Source organism: Uloborus diversus, chromosome 8, assembly GCF_026930045.1.
Source record: "Uloborus diversus isolate 005 chromosome 8, Udiv.v.3.1, whole genome shotgun sequence".
NCBI lineage: Eukaryota > Metazoa > Arthropoda > Arachnida > Araneae > Uloboridae > Uloborus > Uloborus diversus.
In genome coordinates, this window is record NC_072738.1 from 78,182,194 (window position 1) to 78,204,811 (window position 22,618).

Here is a 22,618-nt window from a genome sequence, read left to right on the forward strand (position 1 = left end):
TGTTGACGAAAATATGTAAAGCTATAACTGTTGTTAGTGCAATATGTTTCCCAGCGTTGTAGTGTATGCGCATGTTATTTAACTGGGGTGGGAAACTTAAGTGTATTGTTGACTCTCTTAGAGTCCATTTAAGTTGGTATTCGTAATTGACTCCCTTATATACATATTAATCTCTTTTGCGCAAAGTTGAAAATACTGTTTTATAGTAGTAATGAAGTTGCTTAACAATAAATTTATTTCTTGCTTTTTGGAGCAAGTTGCATTTACAATAAGGATAGTTCAATTTTTTTCTTCAGCTCTGTTTCGAAATGAGCTCTATTTTTTTTACTTCATTAAAATATATATATTATTTTTCCGTGTAGATACATTATTAACTAGTATAGTTCCAGCCATTAAAAAAAATTTTTGTTGTTTTTCATATGAATATGCTGTAATTTTTTTAAAATATCGATGGTATCCTTTGAGGCTGTCACTAAAACGTAATCAGCATTAGTTCATGTATAGGAGCCTAACTCTGTCTACGTATCTGAAGAAATTATCGAACGATGAAAATTAATATAACGATCGATAAAATAATTCAGAAACCTACCCAATGAAAGCCAATCACGTATTTGGAATAAATTAGAAACGTTCCAATAAAATTATATATCTTTATAGCAATACCTGGGCACCTTCCTGATTTACCATGAAAGCTCTTAAAGCAGTTTAGCGAAACCGTTCAAAGCTAATGCAAAATTAAAAGCAAGTACCGAAAACCATATTTGCCTGAGAAGTCTCGCACAGCTACTGTATCCAGAGCCCGATTTTGCCCTCTTCCGGGTCTGAACGCGCCATAGTAGAACAAAAAGTGAAATACTTACTGAAAATGCTGTGCATATTTCAACATTGGTAGCTAAAAATATTTTTCACACCAGTGAGAAATCTGCGTTCAAACAATTTAGGAAACCTTTTCGCAAAAAAAAAAAAAAAAAAAAAAAAAAAAAAAAAAAACTTCATTTTCACTGGAAATTGTAGAAACTAGTGAAATCCCGGAGCCTTGTCCGGAAATAATCTGTGACGCTTCGAAATTTTCTTACAGTGAAATGATTTTGTATTTCTTACGCAGGGACTCTCAAATCTTGTTGCACGTCATTCGCATATCTTGTTGCACATCATTAACCCATCATGTTGCACATCATTAACCCATCTTGTTGCACATAATTAGCATATCTTGTAGCACATCATTAACACATCTTGTTGCACATCATGTAGCACATCCTGTTGCACCTTTTGTTGCATTTCGTTGTTAACCTGAAAAACATGTCTGCAATTTTACCGATATTTGTACGGTAAAATTGCAGACCGTACAAATATCGGTACAATGTTACAATGCTTTTTTTTTTCATTTGTTCAATGCGGAGGACTCTAAAGTGGAATATATTGAAATTGATAATATTTTTATTTTTACAGTGGGTCCAAGTGCTTGTAACCAATACATCGACACATTCACCAGTAGTTTGACTTCTCCGGGCTATCCGAATGGTTATCCGGCAAATTTACGCTGTGCTTACACCATCCGACGGGCTGACGCTAGAATCTGCAAGGTCATGCTGGAAATTCGCCTGCTTGACTTCGGACGCCATTCTTCCGGATCTTGCAGGGGAGGATTACTTGGAATTCCCCAGACTTGTCAAGGACTTGTACTGGTTACCCATCTAGAAGTAAGATGTCCTATGATTGATTTTAGCTCCCTGCTGCAGAGCTATTTTCTTGAAATTTAAAAATATTTTATTGACATAAGGCCATTTATTTTCATTTAGGGGGCACTATCCTTTTACTCTTTTTCCTATCTTTAAAATATTTCGTTATTCTTAACTTTTTACTCTTTATACAACATCAGGACAACAACGAAGAGTGGGTTTGGAAGTGAAACCTTCCCCTGACTGAGAACCCGTTGGTAGTAAGCCATATTACCAATCCTAGTATGTTAGTATATGTGCTCAGGGACTGCTATGACCCCCTCGCCAGAGCCCGACTAAGATATCAGGAGACTTAAGGCCAAATAATTTTTTGGGGCCCTCTGTATTCAAATTTTACAATTTTAGCCATTGGATAAAACAATTTCAGTCATTGGCTAAAATAATTTTGGTCATTATGGGCCCCTAGGCCATGGCATAGTCGGCCCATTCTGTAATCAGACCCTGACCCCCCCCCCCCTTCCAACAAGGAGAAAACTCTGAGTTATGACATGTCAGTCCCTTCCCAGGAGGATTTCTTACTGCACAAACAATTGATGCCTCTCACTAGAAAAACAGTTAAATTTTCATTTGAAAATGAGTAGCATTAATTTTTCATTGTATACTAATTTATGGCTTTCTTAAAAATGTTTACATCTGTTTTAAGAAAATATGATAATAAGAAGAGTTCATTGAAATTACATTTTTAACAATTTTCCCTTCCTATAATCTCAGTGTTAATAACTGTACTCAGGATACATGTCTCACAATTCTATTCCAGCGAAAACAATATATTCGATATTTAAAATGCCAAATAGAACTTAATTCCTTTTCCTGTAGTTTCCTTCTTTGATGAAAAATAGACACAGCTGAATTTTAAAAAGAATATTACTGATTTAAAATAGGGAAATTGTAACTGAAAACCAGACATTTAATCTTAATCATTTTTTCCTTTCTTTCTCTCTTTTTTTTTTTTTTTTTTGTATAGTTATTGCTATTTTTCTCTTTTTTTTTTTTTAACTTTAAAAATTTGTGTTACGTCTTAAGCGAGATTTCGTCCAAATCATCTTTATCTTCAACAATTTATTTAGCGCTAATTTTTAGCTTTATCTGGCGGGAAATGGGATTTCTTTCGTGTTAAGCAAAATTTCGCTTTACGAGAATTCGCATTAACGCAGTTTGACTTTATTTACATATCCCTTCTACTTTCATTTCCCAAGAAGAAGACAACAACAGTGAAAGAAATTGCTAGTGAGATACTAATTATAATAGTATGGCAGTGTTTTATTACTCAATTAGTGTGTTGTTTATGTTTACTTTGGAGTTTTTAATTTTTCAAAAATTGGCTAGCACGATTTTTTAATTTCCATATACCCTTCTGATCTCTTTGGCATTGATAACCTTAATAGACTCAAGAGTTTATCATGTTAATTGTTAGATTTTGGTAACTACAACAAATTAAATGTGCCATAGCTCAATGAAGTTAAAGAAAAATCATTAGTTTATTACGATTAAATGCCGAATTTGTGAATTACTCTGTATTTGGTAGAGTGAAAAGCTTAAATGAATCAGAACTGCACTTCATATGCTCATAATCTACAACTATTTTTTTATTTTTATTGAGCTGTACTCATTTTTGAATTCATAAAAGTGTGAGAGAGAAAAAAAAATCTCGCATAACACTGAAACATTTTCTTTAATAAAATGGAAATAATTGTTTCTTTGTAGAAATTGTCGATTTTCTACGAGGCAGTGACCTTTTAACCTTCACATTCATCAGTGACGGATATGGATCTGGGAAAGGATTCGACATAGAGATATTGCAAGTTCCAGATTCTTGCTCATCTTCTCCGCCACCGGCAAGAACACCAAGACCAGGTATGACTGATGGCAGATAACTGATGATGACTCATAACGTCACTTACATTAAAAATTGACTTTACGACGCAAAGTTTACGGTAACTTAACTATTTGAGTAAAATGCAAGAATGAGAGTATTTTTTTTTTCAACATTTAGGGGCCATTCATTAATTACGTAAGATCATTTTGGCAATTTTTGATCCCAGTACCCCCATGTAAGGGTAAGTATGATTTGTCAACCCAATTCTTACGGAAGATTCCATTTCGTTTTTCAAAATAATAAAATGTTGATAGAAACGGATCAGATACACTAAAACTCCCAGTTTGACATAAATCAAAGTTTTATATTTTTCAGCAGATAAGTTAGATTATTTATTTCTGTCAACTACATATTTCCCTTATATTATTAGATAAATATCTACTCTTTGGAATAACATTTATCAGTAGTTACAAGTAAATTTTTAAATAATCTTTAACATAAATCAAATAAACAATCTACAAATCAATGAAACTTTAAAAAATGATCGACTAATCTTTTATTAATATCAAACCACAAAAACATTTCAGATCATCTAGACTGAATATTTTTTCGACATTTTTTTTTTGTATATGATGCGATACTAATTAAAAATAAAACATGCCTTATAATAGTGCGATTCTTTTATTATATTTTGCACTATTCATTCTTTGCAAAATTCATTTTTATGGAGGGAGCGAGGCTCCTCTTATGCTGGTCCAATCCATTGAAAAGACATAAAATGGAGGGAGTGAAGATTTTCATTCGCGAAGCAAAACCCCCACGTCACGTGATAGAGTTTCAAGCAAAGCATTGGGAGAAATCAGGTTTCCTTCGCTAGTTTCACGCAAAACGTGTCAACTATTCGTCGTTGTTGAGTTACGTGACTTGGGGTCTTTGCCTCAGCTTTTGCTAAACCAATTATTCTACTTGCTCCCTCCATTTACTAATTCTTGTTCTAAGGTTCAAGCAGCAGCATGGAAACTAACTTTTGCCACTGTCATTCTCACCTGAAACAGCGGTTTTGGTTAGTGAATAATTTTCATGTATTCCTTGTGGCCAATATATTTTAATATTTTTTCTTATAATTGAAACACTTAATAGAGGAACTAGAGAAACCCACGCACACAAATTCATGCTTTACTCAATTTAAAAGTTTTAACTTATGCCGTTATCATTTTAACCCATCTTTAAATCCGAGCAATCGAACAGTACGAGTTTTTCAAATTACATCAGAGGCTTCGGTTCTGGCAGCACTTACGTATTTAAAAATTTTGTACCTCGGAGCCAGACTAACGTAAGTACAAAAACGGTAATTTTTAGGTTATTACCTTAGAGCAGGGATTAAAATGGAGGGAGCAAGTTCAATCATTGACTTAGTGAAAGCTGACCTAAAGACCCCAAGTCACGTGACTGAACAATGACGAATGGTTGGCACGTTTTGCGTGAAACAAGCGAAGGAAACCTGAGTTCTTGCAATGCTTTGCTTTAAGATCTATCACATGACTTGGAGCCTTGGCTTCACGAATGAAAGTCTTCACTCTCCCTTCATTTTATCCTTTCTCAATGGTTATTATTGCTTTATATGTAGAATCTTATTCCGCATCGAGTCATCACAATGTAATTCTTTAAGAAATATTCCTTCATAATTACTTATTAGCACAAAAGACAGCGAGCTGCATCCTTTGTATGCACCAGACGAAAGTTTTTTCGTTCTCCTGCAAAGTAGCAATAATGTGATTTACGTTAGTCTAGCTCTGATGTGCAGACATTTACAAACCTACATCAAATAAAACGTAATTCTAGCATATTTGTTTTATCCACTAAGTTTTACTCAGTTCAATTTTAATTCAAAACTCATTAAAACTATCATTTTATGCCAGGGGTGCCCCTCCCTTAAGTTCAAAAAGGCTCAAAATCTCCTTCCCTCCATTCTTTTTCAACCCTCCTTCCCTTGTTTATTTTTTATTTTCTAGCTCTCTTTTTAATTTTATTCATTTTTTACTTCCTTTTACAAACGAGCTGATGTGTGCATCACATGACTTCCTTTTACACCAATTTAATGCTATTTCCCTATTATTGCAATTTTAATGGGATTCTCTCTCTAACTCTTTAAATATCACTAGCAATGGCCACATTGAAAGCAGATTTAAAAAAAAAAAAAAAATCGCCAAATTTTTCGCCAAGTTGGCGACAAAACTTGGCAACCAAAAGACTGGCGATATATCGCCAAGTGACCGCCAAATTATAACACCACTTGAGTTTGCATCGAAATTAACAATGATTTCCCCCCAAAAAGGTGCAAAAGACCCCTTTAGAAACACCCGAATGCAACCAAAATAGGAGGTGCACAACTAGACCCCACTACGAGTCTATGTACCAAATTTCAACTTTCTAGGACATACCATTTTTGAGTTATGCGAGATACATACGCACATACGCACATACACACATACGCACATACATACAGACGTCACGAGAAAAGTCGTTGTAATTACCTCGGTGATGGTCAAAATGGATATTTCGCGTGTCTATACATTCTTAGGCACTTTTCCGCATGTGGTCGAATCGAAAAAAAAACTCAACATTCATTTGGGGGTGAGCAAAATGGAAATTAAGGGCGATTTTTGAGTGAAAATTTTTTCGCGAATACAATACTTCCTTTTTTGTAAAAGGAAGTAAAAAGGAAGTATTGTATTCGCGAAAAAATTTTCACTAAAAAATCGGCCTTAATTTCCATTTTGCTCACCCCCGAATGAATGTTGAATTTTTTTTTCAACCCAACCACACGTGGATATGCCTAGGAACGTACAGACACCCGAAATATCCATTTTGACGATCCCCGAGTTAATTACAACGAGTTTTTTCGTGACGTCTGTATGTACGTATGTATGTGCGTATGTGTGTATGTATGTCGCATAACTCAAGAACGGAACGTCCTAGAAAGTTGAAATTTGGTACGTAGACTCCTAGTGGGGTCTAGTTGTGCACCTCCCTTTTTGGTTGCATTCGGATGCTCCAAATGGGGTCTTTTGCCCATTTTTGAGGGGAAATCATTGTTTATTTCGATGTAAACTCAAGTGATATTATAATTGGGCGGACACTTGGCAATATATCGCCAGCCTTTTGATCGCCAAGTTTTGTCGCCAACTTGGCGACAAATTTGGAGATTTTTTTTTTTTTTTTTTTTTTTAAATCTGGTTTCAATTTGGCCACTCTTGTTGATATTTAGAGAGTAAACTATTGAATCACATTAAAACTGCCAATAATGAGAAAATGACATTGAATTGGTGTAAAAGGAAGTCATGTGATGCACACATCAGCTCGTTTTAATATGCTTTATTTATTTTTTTTAAATAATTTTTATTTATTTATTTTTAATTATTATTATCATCATTATTATTTTATTAGAAAAGTTCTGCGCTACGCCAATGACAAACACACACACACGCACACACAAAAACTAAATAAATAAATGAAATCAAATGTAAACAGAATAAAATAAAATATATAAACAAAATTAAAAATAAATCAACAAATAAATTTAAATAAATAAATTTTAAATCCTCGCCAAAAATTTTGATGGCGCAACTTGCGCCATTATCCCCCCCCCCCCCGTAGACACCCCTGTTGTATGTTGCTAACATATTGTTCTCTACTTATGAATCAATTTTACAAATAGGTGTTGTCGAGCAATGTGACCAAGAAGTTGCATCTGTGACTGGGCACTTCACATCCCCGAGGTTTCCCAACCACTACGGTCCCAACGAGAGATGTCGATTTACGGTTCGTAAAATCGACCCATCCGTCTGCAGCGTGGAACTCGACTTCAGAAGATTCGATTTGGAATACAGCGGACCCCGCTGCAGCAAGGACTACCTCACACTTCCTAGCTTGAACAGGCTGTGTGGAACCATCACCGGAAAACGTAAAGGAAACAGTTTTGTAAAATCATTAAAACGTTTTTGTCCTGGGGTTGCCCTTTTTGCTGACTGGGTAACTTCATTTCAAAAATTTAAAATACATAATTTAAAAATATGCCTTCAAGGGTTTTTTTAATAGATTACTACAACTTAATGTCAACGATTCCAACTGCCTACATCCCTGTTGATAGTAATTTATCCTAATTTCAAGATTAGCTTTGGATATGAAAAGTTTAAAACAATGCATTAGTGCAAAAATTTAGCATATAGTTGCAAAAAGTTAGTGTTTAATGAAAGTTGAATAACTGGATCATGTGTTCCTCTGATTCTCCTTTGCTCAAGGTTACACATATTAAGCTTTTTAGGCCCGGAATCGTAATTTCAGTATGAAAATCCATTGACGAATCTAGTGGCCCTTCTTCGAACCCTTTCCAATGAGCAATGGTTTTTATATTAATTTGAACTTCAGGATCGGGTAAGAATAAAAAATTTAAAATATTACAGCATTTGTAATCAAATACTGTTACTAGCTCTTTTTTTTTTTTTTTCAGTATTCACTTTTCTTCAAGTCGTATGCTAAATACATGTGTTTGCTGTACTTTGATTTTTAGGACACAGTTTATAATGCATTATTCTCACTGGTTTATTCTCCCAATTGTTCAGGCATCGGTTTAAATTTGTCATATATATATATATATATATATATATATATATATATATATATATATATATATATATATATGACAAAATACCCTGGGGCCTCATCAGGGGGTACTCCCCAAGGGTAGGGAAAAACCATGAGATGTTTCGTGAGTGCTGCTGGCGAAATTTGCCTAAAACAGCAGCACTTGTCCCCGACATCTCACAAAACAAGCAAGTGGGTTACTGAAAGTCCAGAATATCAGCATGACATGAAATACAAACAATGAACCTTTTAAAACGAAAAATACAAGATTTATACAAAGAAAATAGAACAACATTTAAACCACAAGAGAAACAAAATTCATACCTGAACTCAAAATCAAAAGAAAGAACAGGCAACCATCAAATTCATGGAGCAGAAAAATTAAGGAACTGACAATTGACTATCGCTAGTCCTCCACAAGACTGCAAATGAAATGCTTCGTAAGATGCTCCGGATATTGGTTTTCAGTTAGGGTAGCAGTTAAAATTCGAATCGCTGTATTCAGATTTGTTTTATTATTGCATATTTTTTTATATCTAATAATTTGTGAAATGATTATGTTTTTGAACACTTTTCTACTGACACAACTGTGAAAATGAATTAAAGAATACACTTTAAAATCAAAATCCTGACGTTTATCATACAAAGCTATAATGGGAACTTTATTATTCAGTTGAATATTGAGATCAAGGAAATTAACTGACTCATCCTTATTTGTTTGTTTCAGCAGTAGTTTCATTTGTGTAAATTGTGAAAATCATTGTTATTAAAAATAATATTGTCATCAATATATCTAAATGCTTCTATATTGTTGTTTATTAAAAATATAGATTCATAAAAATGCAAAAATTTTTGCATTTTATATATATATTTTGTATTATATATATATATATATATATATATATATATTGATTTGTATTTGTTTTTAAACAGTGGAAAAGGTATCAGACATAAATGGTAATGATAAGTCCTTTTTTTCCAGAGCTGATGGATTTACCGAAGGATAGTGATTACGTGAACCTGTATTTCGTCAGTGATGGTTACGGTCAAAATCCAGGATTTGATATACATGTAACGCAATTGTTTAATACATGCGAAGGTCACGGTTCACAAGGTAGCTTACAGTACTTATTTCAGTTTTTTAATACTACTACTTTTGTGCAGAAAATAAATTGATCGAAACAATGTTGACAAAGCATAAAAATAGAAAATTGCGACACACACGTTGGTCAACATGAAACTGAGCTTATTGATGAATTAGGATGTAATTTGGCGGATGTTCTTTCGGGTATGAGGTCACCTCGTCTGCTAGGAAAAAGAGTTTATTTGGAGCCCGAAACCTGTGTATGCAATAAAATTTTCAGTTTTTGTACTTTCTTAACATTGTTTATTTCTATTGATCCAAATTATTTGAAGTATTTAAAGTGATGTTACGTTACGTATACATGCAAGTTTGATGTTGCTCTTGAAAGAGTTTATTTGGATCCCGAAACCTGCACTGTAAAAACGATTCAGAAACGTTTCTGGAAAATAATGGGCAACTGATGTGCCCAATTTTTGCTAGTAACATATCTTGCAAAATCCAGGAATATTTTCCGATAAAATTCAGTAGCCTTCCTGAAGTTATCCTGGAAGCCCTCCTGAGAAATTCAGAAATCTTTCCGTTAAAAGCCGGTCGTGTCTGGAAAAAATAGAGTAAACTTAGGAATGTATAATATAACAGCTCGGCATCTTCCTGATTTATCAAGGAGCATGCGTTCATGATGATGATTTATCAAGGAGTTCCAAGAGCATTATTGCAAACATGGCCAAAGCTAAGCCAGAATTACAAGTAAATGACGAGAATTTTACCCGCCTGCAATTCTTGCAAAGCAGCGTAGTCCATACTTATTCGTTCCCTTTGGGAGCTTAATTAGCATGGACGGGCCGTAATTGAACTGAAGCCGATGCACTTTATAAATACGTTCAGTTAATCTTTAAACTGGGAGCTAAAAATATTTTTCACAACAGTGAAAAATCTGCATTCGTGCGATTTGTAGCAATTCAGGAAACTTTTTGACAAGGATACTTGATTTTTCCTGGAAGCTGATAAAAACCATTTAAATCCCGAAACGTAACACGGAAATACCCAGTAACTTTTCAAATTTTTTTCCAGTGTGTGTATTTAATAAAATTTTCAGTTTTTGTGCTTTCTTAACATTGTTTATTTCTATTGATCCAAATCATTTGAAGTATTTAAAGTGATGTTACGTTACGTTTGTATGCAAGTTTGATGTTGCTCTTGAAATCATCTTCTTATTTACAAAATTTCATAGATGCATTAAAGAAAACTATACAAAGTGGATTAAATGCCAATAATTAGTAAAGCTTAAGCATAGACAAAATAACGGAAGCTTATTAGCCAATCAAAAACAGGCTATTAATGTGTATCTTTCTATTTTTAGTTGTAGCAAAAGACTTAAAATATTATTATTTCCCCCTGTTGTGCAAGGCGTAACAAACCAAGTCGTTATAATGCAAAATTCAATAAATAATTTTAAGCAAACCTTATGCTTTCTAGGTACTGTCTGTCAATCATTTTAAAATGGAAAGTTAACTATAAATACACTGAAAATATTTTTGAAAAAATAGTCAGACCTTTATTTTTAGTTACAGAATTTTTTTTCCCGAAAGAAACAGACGAGGACAAGTCGAATTTTCATCCAACATTGGTATCGTTTTTATGTTCCCTGAAAATGTATTTTTTGTTCTCTTTAGGTCCCTGTGATCAAGAAGTTGGCACTTATACCGGAAGATTCACATCACCCAGCTATCCCTCTAACTATCCTCCAAATCAGCGTTGCACGTTTAGCATCCACAGAGCTGATCCAACAGTTTGTTCCGTCGAACTGAACTTTCTCAATTTCGATATCGAGTTTTCTAGAGACCAATGTTCCAAAGACTTTCTCATGTTACCCGACAGATCAAGGATTTGTGGCACCACTAATGGAATTCGTAAGTGTTTAAACGATTTGACAACATGATTTGAAAACTAGGAAGAAAATGAAGACCAAAATGGGAAAACGCAGTGAGTGCCAAATAAAAATGTTTACATTGCATCAAAAATAAAATTCCAGACGGATTGTGGCACTTACTGAGTTTTCCATTTTCTTGCATTATGGACTAGGCACTTAAAAAAAGAGACCTAGATAAGTAACCTTCAATAAACTTCAATGGCATTGGCACTTACTGCGCTCTACACCACAACACTACAAAAACGATTTAGAAACGTTCCTGGAAAATAAGGGGCATCTAATGTGCCCAATTTCTGTCAGTAACATACCTTGCAAAAGACGGGAATGTTTTCCTCTAAATGTTTGTAACCTTCCTGAAATTATCCTGAAATCTTTCTTAAGAATTCAGTAATCTTCCCTGTTTAAGTCAGTCGAGAAAAAACTTACATAGGTTCAAAATAACAGTCTGGCGCCTTCCTGATTTGCCAAGAAAGCTCCAGAAGAGTTATTGCAACTTAGACCAACGCTAAGTTAGTATTGAAAGCACCTCTCTGGCTTGCAACAATTCTAGCAAAGCTGCGGAACCCAGAGACTTATTCTCCGCTCTTTGGGAGCTTAATTAGGCTGGACGGGTCATAATCGAACTGACACCAATACACTTAGTATAAAACGCTCAGTTAATCTTTGAACTGGGAACTAAAAATATTTTTCACAACAGTGAGAAGTCTGCATTCGTGCAACTTGAAGCAATTCAGGAAACGTTTTGACAATGATACTTGATTTTCTCAGGAAGTAGATAAAAGCCATTGAAATCCCGAAACGTTTCACTAAAATAATCAGTAACATTTCGGATCAGTGGCGTTTGCAGCTTTACTAAATTTCTCTTTTTCCACGGAATTTAAAATCAACTCTAAACATGTAACTTTTTGTTTTCCTTTGAATGAAGCAATGTAGTGCAGAGCATTTTTTTCATCTTTATCTCGTACAGTAATATCTGCACCATTTTTTTTTATTTATGTATTTATTTATTTATTTATTTATTTATTTTTTTGAGCAATCACGATTGCTTATTGTTCTCACTTGACTGTTTTTGATGTTACGCTGATTTTATTTTTCCACCAGCACCCTCTGTCAGCACCACCGTCGCGTCGACCGGCCTCACGATGCTGCTCCTCTTGCGAAAACCTTCTCCAGGTTGCGTCCATATCCTACACACACACACGCATACACACTCATGCCTGCGCACAGACACAAACACACACTCCTACACACACACACACATACACACACTCATGCCTGCACACAGACACAAACACATATGCCTACATAAACACACACGAACGCTTACACACTCACGCGCGCGTACACACACAGCACTGCATACACAACACGCACACACATGCATACATACACACATATACACGCACCCGCATACATGCGCCTACACAAACACACACGCGCATTCATACACACACACGCTCGTGATTGCGAAAGACAATATTTGAATTCAAGATGCCAAAAATTCAAATTAATATAATTTTTATTTATTTAATTTTTTATTTATTTTTTGTTTTGTTTTGCAATAGTTCTAGCGTTCGGAGTTTTTTTTTTTACAATGAAAGGCGCTAACTCTTGCTCCACTGGTGGACCCTAACAACGTTAATCTAACTAATTTTAGGGAGATAGGCATATAAATCGTTTCCCACAGTGAAATGCTTGGCATTTACTTAGTTTTACGGAAAAAGAAGAAAAAAAAATGGCATTTTATGCGTTTTTCAATTTTAGTCTTCAAATATTTGGACGATTGAATCTGACATCCATACGTTAGAGACACCCGGGGCCGTGCGCCGGTTTAGTGAAAACGACTATACTTAAAGATGAATCAATGCAGAATACATAAAGCCGGTGAAATGATTTTAACCATGCGAGAACACGGCCATTTGTTTTTTCCTAGATTATCGAACAAAAAGGATTTTTTCAAAAGTATACATTGGAGGGAGGGAGGTCCATTAATCGATTTTCTTGCATGATATTTGCTAACGATTGTAGAAAAGTTTCATGTACGAATAGAGTTGGAAAATAAGTTTCCCTTGTTGACTGTGGTCAGAGTTGTCTATGAGAGTCAAAAAATAGAATGTTGCGTCAAAGATAAGATGTAACTTTATTTTTCCACACAAGTACCAATGACACTGAGACATTTGTCATACAGCTTGATATAAGCTTCAAAAAGCTTTCCAGGAAAAAATAAGGTTTTGCATACGGAAGAAGCGTTTAATAACTTCTTTGACTTCAGCATTGCTTCCAAAGCGCTTTTCCGCAAAACCGGAAACATATGGAAGTCACTTGGTGCAACATCAGGACTGTATTGGCGGATGTTGTAGATGCTCCCAAGCAAGAGTGGGCTTTTGTGTCGCTGTCACCGAGTATGGTTTGTCATTGTCATCCAACATCAGAACGTCCGATCAGAGAAGGTCAGGTTGATTTTTTCGAATCGTCCACAGTCGTTAAACGCTTTCTTCCGTATGCGAAGATCTGAGTTTTTCAGGAAGACTTCCTGAAGCTTATCAAGCGGTAAGACAGATGTCTCAATGTGCTCGGTTACGTTGACAAAAAACGTAGTGTCGTATATTTCACACCTTCTTAGATAGTTTGACTTTCATACACACCTCTGTGCACAGTCGCAAGATTATTGATGATTAACACTTATTCTGAAAGAGAGATTGCCTGTAGATCATTTTCAGCAGTCCCTCGACTTTTAAAAAAGGTGTTACTTTTTCCGCTTGACATTCTTAACTTCTCTAAGGGTTATCCCAAATTTCCAAATTGCTTTAACGTAAAAAAGAAAAAAATTGTTTCTGCTAAGCATTCTCAGTTTCCATGAGAATCGTTAGCAATTTCCCCGTTATTATATATTACAGAAAAATGTTTCACCCTTTATGCATTCTCAACTTTTCTGCAGACTGTTAGTAATTTTTTATATGTTTTAACATGGAATAAAGATGTTTCTCCTACAATGCATTCTCAACTTTTCAGCAGTCTGTTAACAATTCCCTAGATGTTTTAGCATTGAATAAATATTTCTCCGTCTATGCATTCTCAACTCTTATGTAAACTGTCAGCAATATCCTGAATTTTTTAACATTGAATAATTATGTTTCTCCCTCTATGCATTCTCAACTCCCTTCAGACTGTTAGCAATTTCTCAAAAGTCCAAACATTACAAAAATATATTTCTCTCCCTATCCCTTCTTAACTTCTCAGCAGACAGTTTGCAATTTTCCAAATGTTTCAACATTGCACAAATGTGTCTCTTCCGCTAGGCATTCTCAATTTTCCTGCTGGCAGTGATATTCTTGCACTGAATTTCTTCAGCGATAGTTACCGCAGTGGTAGAGGTTTCGACATAGAGGTGACACAACGGAGGAATACCTGCAGTACACCTGTATCAGGTAATTTTATTTTTATTAATTTATATATATTATGAATAGTACTCTAATATTTCTGCATTGTTTCGCTATAAAAAGATATATTTAAAACGTTGTTTAACAAACAGAAAAATTTTTTTCCCCAAATAATTTCAGGTTTTTAAGTTGTTATTGTAGTTTCAAGCACCTATAAGCTCCACAATTTTCCTAAGAAATAGTTAAAAAACTAGGCACTAAATTCAGTAACTAATTACTTTGTAGATGTTTGATTTAGAAACCATTTCACTTTGGACCAGCCAGTGGGCCCTTCTTTGAAATTCTTTTGCAATGAGCAGAGTTGGAGCCCCTTGAAAGACAGGATAGCGGGTTTGCAATTAGGTTAATAAACAAAATGCACTGTCTTCTTTTCACCACCACTCGTTTCCTTTTGTTAGCACAAGGCCTTTTAGCCCTTTATGACTTATTGGGACTTATATTTGCCATCAAAAAATCGGTTAATAAAAAAGAAACTGCATAAATTAGAACTTGGTCCTAATTTTAAATTAAAAGAAAAAAAAACACTATTTTCTACAGAACTTTAATATGAGGTGTTTATCATGCGTTAAGAAATGCAAAGATATAGCTTGCTACGTTGTATAAAGCAGAGCAATTATGATGGAAAACCTCCTATATTCGAATTTCAGATAGACTAAAATATTGATGAGTGTTCCTTAAAAACAATTTAGCATCTTGTGTGCCCAATCTCTGCCAGTAATATATCTGGAAAAAACAGGAAAGTCTCCCGTTAAGAGAAAGTCTTCTAAACCTTCCTAAAATTTGCCTAAAGGTGATTCTGGAAAAATCAGAAACCTTCCCAATTAAAACCAGTGTTTCCCGAATAAATTTCCAAGAAAACTTAAATATGTTTATCGTAATAACTTGGCATCCTCCTGATTTACCAGGAAAGCTCCTAGAGTAAATATGACGGAAGCTAAAAGCTAAAGCAGAACTGCAAACAAATACTGAAGAGCTTACTTGCCTGTAATACACGCAAAGCTGCAATAGCCAGAGACTGCATTTCGCTCTCGTCCTGGGCTCAATTAATCCCACCCCGTAACTCAGCTGGCGAAACACCTAGTTAAGAGATTACATTTTTACATTGTTAGCTTAAAATATGTTTCCATAAGTGAGAAGTCTGTATCCATGCAACTTGTAGTGGTTCAGAAAAATTTTCGCTAACATCTTTGTCTTTCAAATGAAGCTGGTAGAAACCTGCGAAATTCTGGAACATTAGGGCTGCGGTAGAAGCACTGGCTTTTTGCAGACCCACTACGATCCCCCGGCATAGCAACCACTCTTTCACGTGGCACCACTTTCGGTGGGACGCCATTGCCACGAGAATTTTGACGCCCAGTTTCCCCACTAGATGGAGGCACCTGGACTTATATTTGATGCGAAACAGCACTAGGAATTTAGTTTTGCCAAGAGATACTCCATGCTAAACGAATACTCGAGGGATCTTTCACATGCCGCATAATCATACGACACATGAAAGCTGTCGATTTTTTGCGTCTTGAAAATCTACCGACAGGAGCCGGGACTGAACCTGCACCTTTGAGCGTAAGAGGCCAGCGTCTAACCACTACACCACTCTGTCGGCTCCTACAATGTATAAATAAAAACTTAGAATTCAATATCCATGAGTGTGGGAATTAGCTCTCCCAAAAATTCTCTCTCAAACTAAAAAAAAAATATATATATATATATGTATTATACATTCTAGTGACGTTTTATCTTTCGTTCTAGATTGCGGAGGAGAAGTGACTAGTTCAGCAGAACGCATAACTAGTCCCGGTTACCCTCGTTACTATACTTCTGGTCTCAGATGCCAGTACAAGATCAGGAGGCCAGAGCCAAGTACTTGTACTGTTGAATTGGATTTTCGAGCTTTTGATGTAGCAGTCAGTGCCGGTTGCAGTGAAGATTACTTGGAGCTACCTGATCATAGCAGGCTATGTGGTAGCCAGCTTTTGCCAAGTAAGTAATGAGCGGCGCATTAATTACGAACCTTTATGGAGAAGTATTATTCAAAGTTATTCATTACGATTATTAACGAACAAAATTACTATTCCCCCAGCAGTAAAACCTTATGGATCATGCTCGAAAACATTTCCGAGGTTTTTGGAATTTTTCTTTCATCAATTTTAGCCTGTCATCAATTAATTATATTGTTTAATGATTTTCGATTTCATTGTGTGTAATCAAGTGTCAATTACTTACACCAAAAAAGTAAAGGGTTCGAAAATATTGTGCTTTAGAAGAAGAATATTACTGGCCCCAGCTTCAAATCATTAAGAGTTAAAATGTGATTTTAAATTGTGCTGAAATGCAACAGCAATATAAATTATCATTTATAACTTTTACATAAAAATAAAGTTACAACACAAGTTGAAAAAAAACTTTTTATCTGCAAACAAAAGTTTTTTTTTTTTTTTTTAAGTGTCCCAACATTTTCCATATTTTGTATTGTATATTTCGTTACATCCATTTCGAAAATAAAATAAACAGCATCCATGGCGTCATTACCAAGTTTTGTGCAAGTACCTTATATTTTAGTTCTCTAACAAATGAAAGCTGTAAAAGTTGTTTCTCTGCCAACGTACTGTCATGCAAGGAAAACAAGATGTCTTCGCCACTTCAGCCGGAAAATTGAGGCAATGTGATGAAGTACAGGGATGCAAGTGGACATTTTCAAGTTTTGAGCAAAACGCGTTTAAAGATAAAATCCTAGGTAGGCATTCATTGATTTTTTTTTCTAAATCATGCTGTATAGCATCAACTACCAGGGCTACTAGTATCATCTCTTGCCCCAAGACAGAGGAGAGGTTATCATACCATGTGTACTGGTTATCTCCAATTTAATTTTGACACTTACATCCATTTGCTTCTCACTGCCTCAATTGTACAACTGAAGGACAAAAAGAAAAATAAGGCATTCTCTTGCACGTGCTTTATGGAAGAAGCACATTGGAGCTCATGGAGGAGCACATTTTCATTCCCATTTTTTTTTTCATTCACGCTTAATAGTTCATTAATTTACTGTTTAAATACATCTGAACTGCCGTAAACAGGTAAGGGGCAGTAACTGCATTTTATTTTTTTGTCATCTATTGTATGTTAGCTTTATTGTACAAGCTTGCTTATTTTGTTTCCATTGAAAAAAAAATCGCGAAAAAAACGTAAAGTTCCAACATTTTCCTATCGTTAGTATGGAATCCAAAACGCGTTTCTTTCAAATATCTCGAAAACACAAGATACAGCTGTTTACCTGCCCATGGCAGTAAACACATTTGATTTGCAATATTTAAACGCATTACACTGTCACATGAAGCATACTTCAAATTTTTTCCAGCACATATTATACGAGATTAGTTTTATAACTTTTTAATGTTAACTATTTAGAAGTATTCGTAAAGGTGCTTTCATTTAAACTGCAAATTCATTTGTTCATTTTATTTATTTACGTATAATTATTTATTTATCTATTTAGTGCATCATTTAAGGGAAAAAGTAGCGTGCTCATATCAAGTTAATATAAGATTTTCTCCTTTGACAAAGCATAAACAAGAAAATGCCTTACTTTTCATTTTTACCCTTTAACTCTAGTTTCTCTACCTGATATCATTTAGTACAAAAATGATATTTTGCTTTTCTTGCATGGCAATACACTGGCTAGGCAAAGTAACAATTTTTTTCTAAAATTCATTTACTTTTATCAAGACCTAGCGGAAAAACGAACTAAACACTTCAGTGGCGTGCAGAAAAAATGTTTTATAGGGTGAGAGTGGAGAAGGGCGCTTATATGAAATTTTGCGACTTTTTCTTACTCTGATTATTGCGAGTCTTAAATAATACTAATTATATTGTTAGTACTAGAGTAATACAGTGCTACTGTGTAAGCTTCGTAAAAAAAAAGTAGTTGTCTTTCCTCTTTTTTATAAATAGTTTTATATGATGCAAATAGTAATCTTATTTTATTATTTTTTTACATCCACGTTCAGACTCGGCTCAGACTCGCTGCGACAAAACAACAATATATTCTACCAATTACGAACGTTATGATTGAAATATTATGGTCAAGATGTAGGAGAGAGGATTTCACAGGGTTTTTGATCTCATTTGGGAGGGGGGCTCTCGTTCTAGGAGAACTCTGTTGAATTTGAAGAGGGTAGGTCATCAACCTTAGGGGGATGGGCTCCCCTTATGGTCGGTAACATGCGTTTACTTTGGGGAAATTTATAGAATGCTCGCGTAGTGCACATTATTCTTCTTCAAATGAAAAAGAAGACAAGAAAAAGAGAAAAGAAAAAATACTAACCAAAAAAAGTTTTTTCTCTCATCATTTCTATTAATTTTTTTTGAATGCACATTTTTGTCTTGTAAAGAACAGTACCTGTTATTGCTAAATATTTTTCAACCGCAAACGAGTCTTCATTAGCTGTGTTGTACGCAAACGCTATTTCGAGTTGGAAGTTTTGAAAGTAGGTTTCGAAAGCTGATTTCCAGTTTAAAAAAATTAAAAAAAAAAAAAAAAACTAATTTCCTTTCACCTTATTAAAATAAATGAAAGAGTCATACTGCTTATTTGAGTCTATAAGCTTTCCATTACAACTTTACGTTCTACATCGCAGGGCAGAGACAAGAACTGTGTGTCATGGTTCAGCAATCTGCATGAAAAAATTTTTACTATTACCATTGTGTAAGAAAAGCGGAAACAGAGCTCAGAGAACTTTGTTTGAATTTTTATTTCAGACATCTGTATTGTTATGGTTTCAATCATTTATTTATCTTTTGTGCTTATTTTTTGGTTTATGATTAATACCTAAAGATGATAAAACAGTTGATCTTTTTTTATACACTGCTGGACAAACTATAGACTGATTTTTTTTAATCACAATTTAACTCAAATTAATTTTGTTTTGTTAAACTAAAATTGAATAAGTGAAGAAAATATCCTTGAATTCTGGATATCTCATACGTTAAATAAAAAATAATAATGTACTTAACTTCAAAAATGTATAATTTTGATATTTTATCATTAACTGAAATCTGGATGAAAGTTTACTCTCAAAAGTAAAAATTCCTAGATTACTGTAAAATTTCGGTCGAATGAGTTTAGTTAAAGCCATAACATGAATCAAAATGAAAAATTAATGTTTTATTAACATAATTAACATTTCAAATTAGTTGACATTTCAAAATTGATGACAAACAACAAAGATATAAATTGTATGTCCTTGGTGGATTGCTATCAGCAAGCCCAGAAAGTAGTTATATTATTAATATTAATCATGATACATGCCAAGCGAAACGTTAACTCGAAACAACCTGGATTGAACTGTTACTTGCAAGCCTGAAAAGCAGTTAATTCTTAATAATAGGCCTGTGACCTGTCATGTAAAACGCCATCGAGAAACAATCTAGAGAAACTGCTGCCAGGAAGGCTGGAGAGTATTAATAATAATAAGCCTGAGACATGTCAGACAAAACGCCAGCCAGAAACAACCTAGACGGGCTGTTGCCAGCAAGCCTGGGGAGAGGAGTAATATCGGTAATATTAATAATAATAAGCCTGAGACCTGTCAGGCAAAACGCCAGCCAGAAACAATCTGGATGGACTGCTTTCCGCAAGCCTGGGGAGAGTAGTTATATCGGTAATATTAATAATAATAAGCCTGAGATTTGTCAGGCGAAACGCCAGCCAGAAACAACCTGGATGGACTGCTGCCGGAAAGCCTGGGGAGAGTAGTAATATCGGTAAAATTAATAATAATAAGTCTGAGGCATGTCAGGTGAAACGCCAGCCAGAAACAATCTGGATGGACTGCTATCCGCAAGCCTGGAGAGTAGTAATATCCGTAATGATATTACTAATAAGCCTGGGACTTGTCAGGCGAAACGTCAGCCAGAAACAACCTGGATGAACTTTAGCCTGCAAGCCTGGAAAGTAGCAATATTATTAATAATAAAGCCGGGCCTTAAGGACAGCAGCCTGCAAGCATAAAAAGTAGTTACATATTTAATAATGTGTACGTTTCTTGTCATTTCAGAGGCGTTGGATTATTCTTCAGTAGGAAGTGATGTCATGACGTTGACATTTGTAACAGATTCCATCGGAGCTGGGCGTGGATTTGATATTGTCGTCAGACAAATACCGAATTCTTGCAGCATACTTCCTCCACCACGTAAGTCAAGAAAAAATGCATGTTCTTTTATCTGTAGCGTTTTAGCGGATATTAGAAAAAAAGATTTAACCCTTAATTACTACGGTTTTTTTTAACGTTTAAAAAATGTGTGTTGATTTTTTAAATGTTTAATTTAAGCGACAACCAATCGCTCAATAGTAAAATTCTTCTCGCAAGTCATCACCAAAGCGAATAATTCTACAACCGTAAGTTGAGATTGTTCCGAAAGCACTTAAATATAAGACCAGGGGCGTGCACAGGGGAGAGCAGGGACACCTATTAGCCCGGATCCGAACCTGAAGGAGCCCAAGATTTCTAAAATGAGGGGTGAAATATATGTAGAAACATAGGGGGAAACAACGTGGAGGGGGGCCCGTAAAAGTCATATGTGACGGGCCCCGAAATTTCTGAGCAAGCCCCTGGATAAGACTAATCAGCGTTTTCCGGTTAAACCCACAAAAACCTCTATTTTCGCAACTGTTAGTCCCAGATGCATGCTTCCATTTGCAAAAATAGTCAAAACAAGATAAAGAATTAAAGTATTGAAAGTTCGAACAAAAAGAGAGAGAAAGAAAAATTAATTTGAATTTTGAAATTTTGAATTCAAATTATGTTTTTCGCAATCACGAACTGAGACAGGACCCTACTCATTGAAGTTATTGTTTCTAGAAACAGCTACTGTCCCCCCCCCCCCAAGCCTGCCTCTCCTCCTGGGCGGTTACATGTGCATAGTTGTGTGCATATGTGTGTGTGCGTAGACCTGTGTGCATGCACGTAGGCGTGTGTATGTGTGAGCGTGCGTGTGTGTGTAGGACATGGACGCCTCCGACCAGGAAAAGCGGATAGCTCAGGACCGGAGCAGCCGCGCCGCGCCGCCTGCAGAGGACTGTGGGCGGTGGTGCTGCAGAGGCTTCTCGTTCAAGCTGAAAAAGGCACGGAATATCAAAAACGGTCAAATGAGAACAATAAGCAATCGTGATTGCTCAAGAAAAACTTGGAAAGAGAGGAGGGTAATTTTTCCATTGCTGCACTCCTCTTGCGAGGCGTAGATTAATTTGACCAAAATGTTCGTCAAGGATCCGTTTCATAAGTAGTCATACAAATTTCAGCTTTAAAGCCTTCTTTAGATCCCAAATCGGACCGTTCACAAAATTTGAAAATGAACTTTCCAATAAATCAGTATTCGTAAAACTCAAAGGAGTCCTTTAACCAGCCGTTGACATTCACTACGGTATAAAATAAAAAACTATTATTAAAATGTCTTAGAACATTTAGCGCATTCTTTGTGAAAATGGTTTTGTGTTAGTTCGACTGTCAGCTTTTGTGCGAAATATCACGAAATTTTAGGAAAAGAAAGTCTTTCTACGTTCAAGTCTTGTACGTACGCAAAAGATAGAAAAGAACTAAATGCAAATAATAAAAAACGAATAAATAACTAAAACTTTGCAGAAGGAAAAATAATAATAACAAATGGCGCATAGTTCTAAAATAAGTTAGTTGCTCAAAGCTAAGTTTTGTTAATCGAATTTATTAATTATTGGTCGATGATTACGTCCCTTCCCACCAAGGAAGCAGCAGTCCATATTCACAAAATTTCAAAGACAGTTACTTTATTTTAGGTGACTAGGGGGCTCTGCCCCCTGCTCGTTACCGCTCCCTAACCACCGAAGATTGCTTCGCAATCTTATTTGATTCGCAACAGGCACGTAGCTAGAACTTTGTTAAGGGGGGGGGGGGGGGTCCAAGGTTGCACGAACTTCAAAAGAGGAGACATGCT

General features: G+C 35.3%; 1 protein-coding gene across 1 annotated transcript in view; it reads left to right on the forward strand.

Annotated features, from left to right (window-relative positions):
* LOC129228439 (cubilin-like) overlaps positions 1–22,618 on the forward strand; it is a 93,391-nt gene that overhangs the window by 35,542 nt on the left and 35,231 nt on the right. The window contains exons 5-13 of the mRNA XM_054863120.1: positions 1,450–1,700; positions 2,936–2,966; positions 3,444–3,593; positions 7,274–7,519; positions 9,182–9,313; positions 10,957–11,193; positions 14,513–14,641; positions 16,403–16,633; positions 20,707–20,841. Of these exons, the coding sequence (XP_054719095.1) occupies positions 1,450–1,700; positions 2,936–2,966; positions 3,444–3,593; positions 7,274–7,519; positions 9,182–9,313; positions 10,957–11,193; positions 14,513–14,641; positions 16,403–16,633; positions 20,707–20,841 (1,542 nt within the window). The remainder of the gene's footprint in view (positions 1–1,449; positions 1,701–2,935; positions 2,967–3,443; positions 3,594–7,273; positions 7,520–9,181; positions 9,314–10,956; positions 11,194–14,512; positions 14,642–16,402; positions 16,634–20,706; positions 20,842–22,618) is intronic.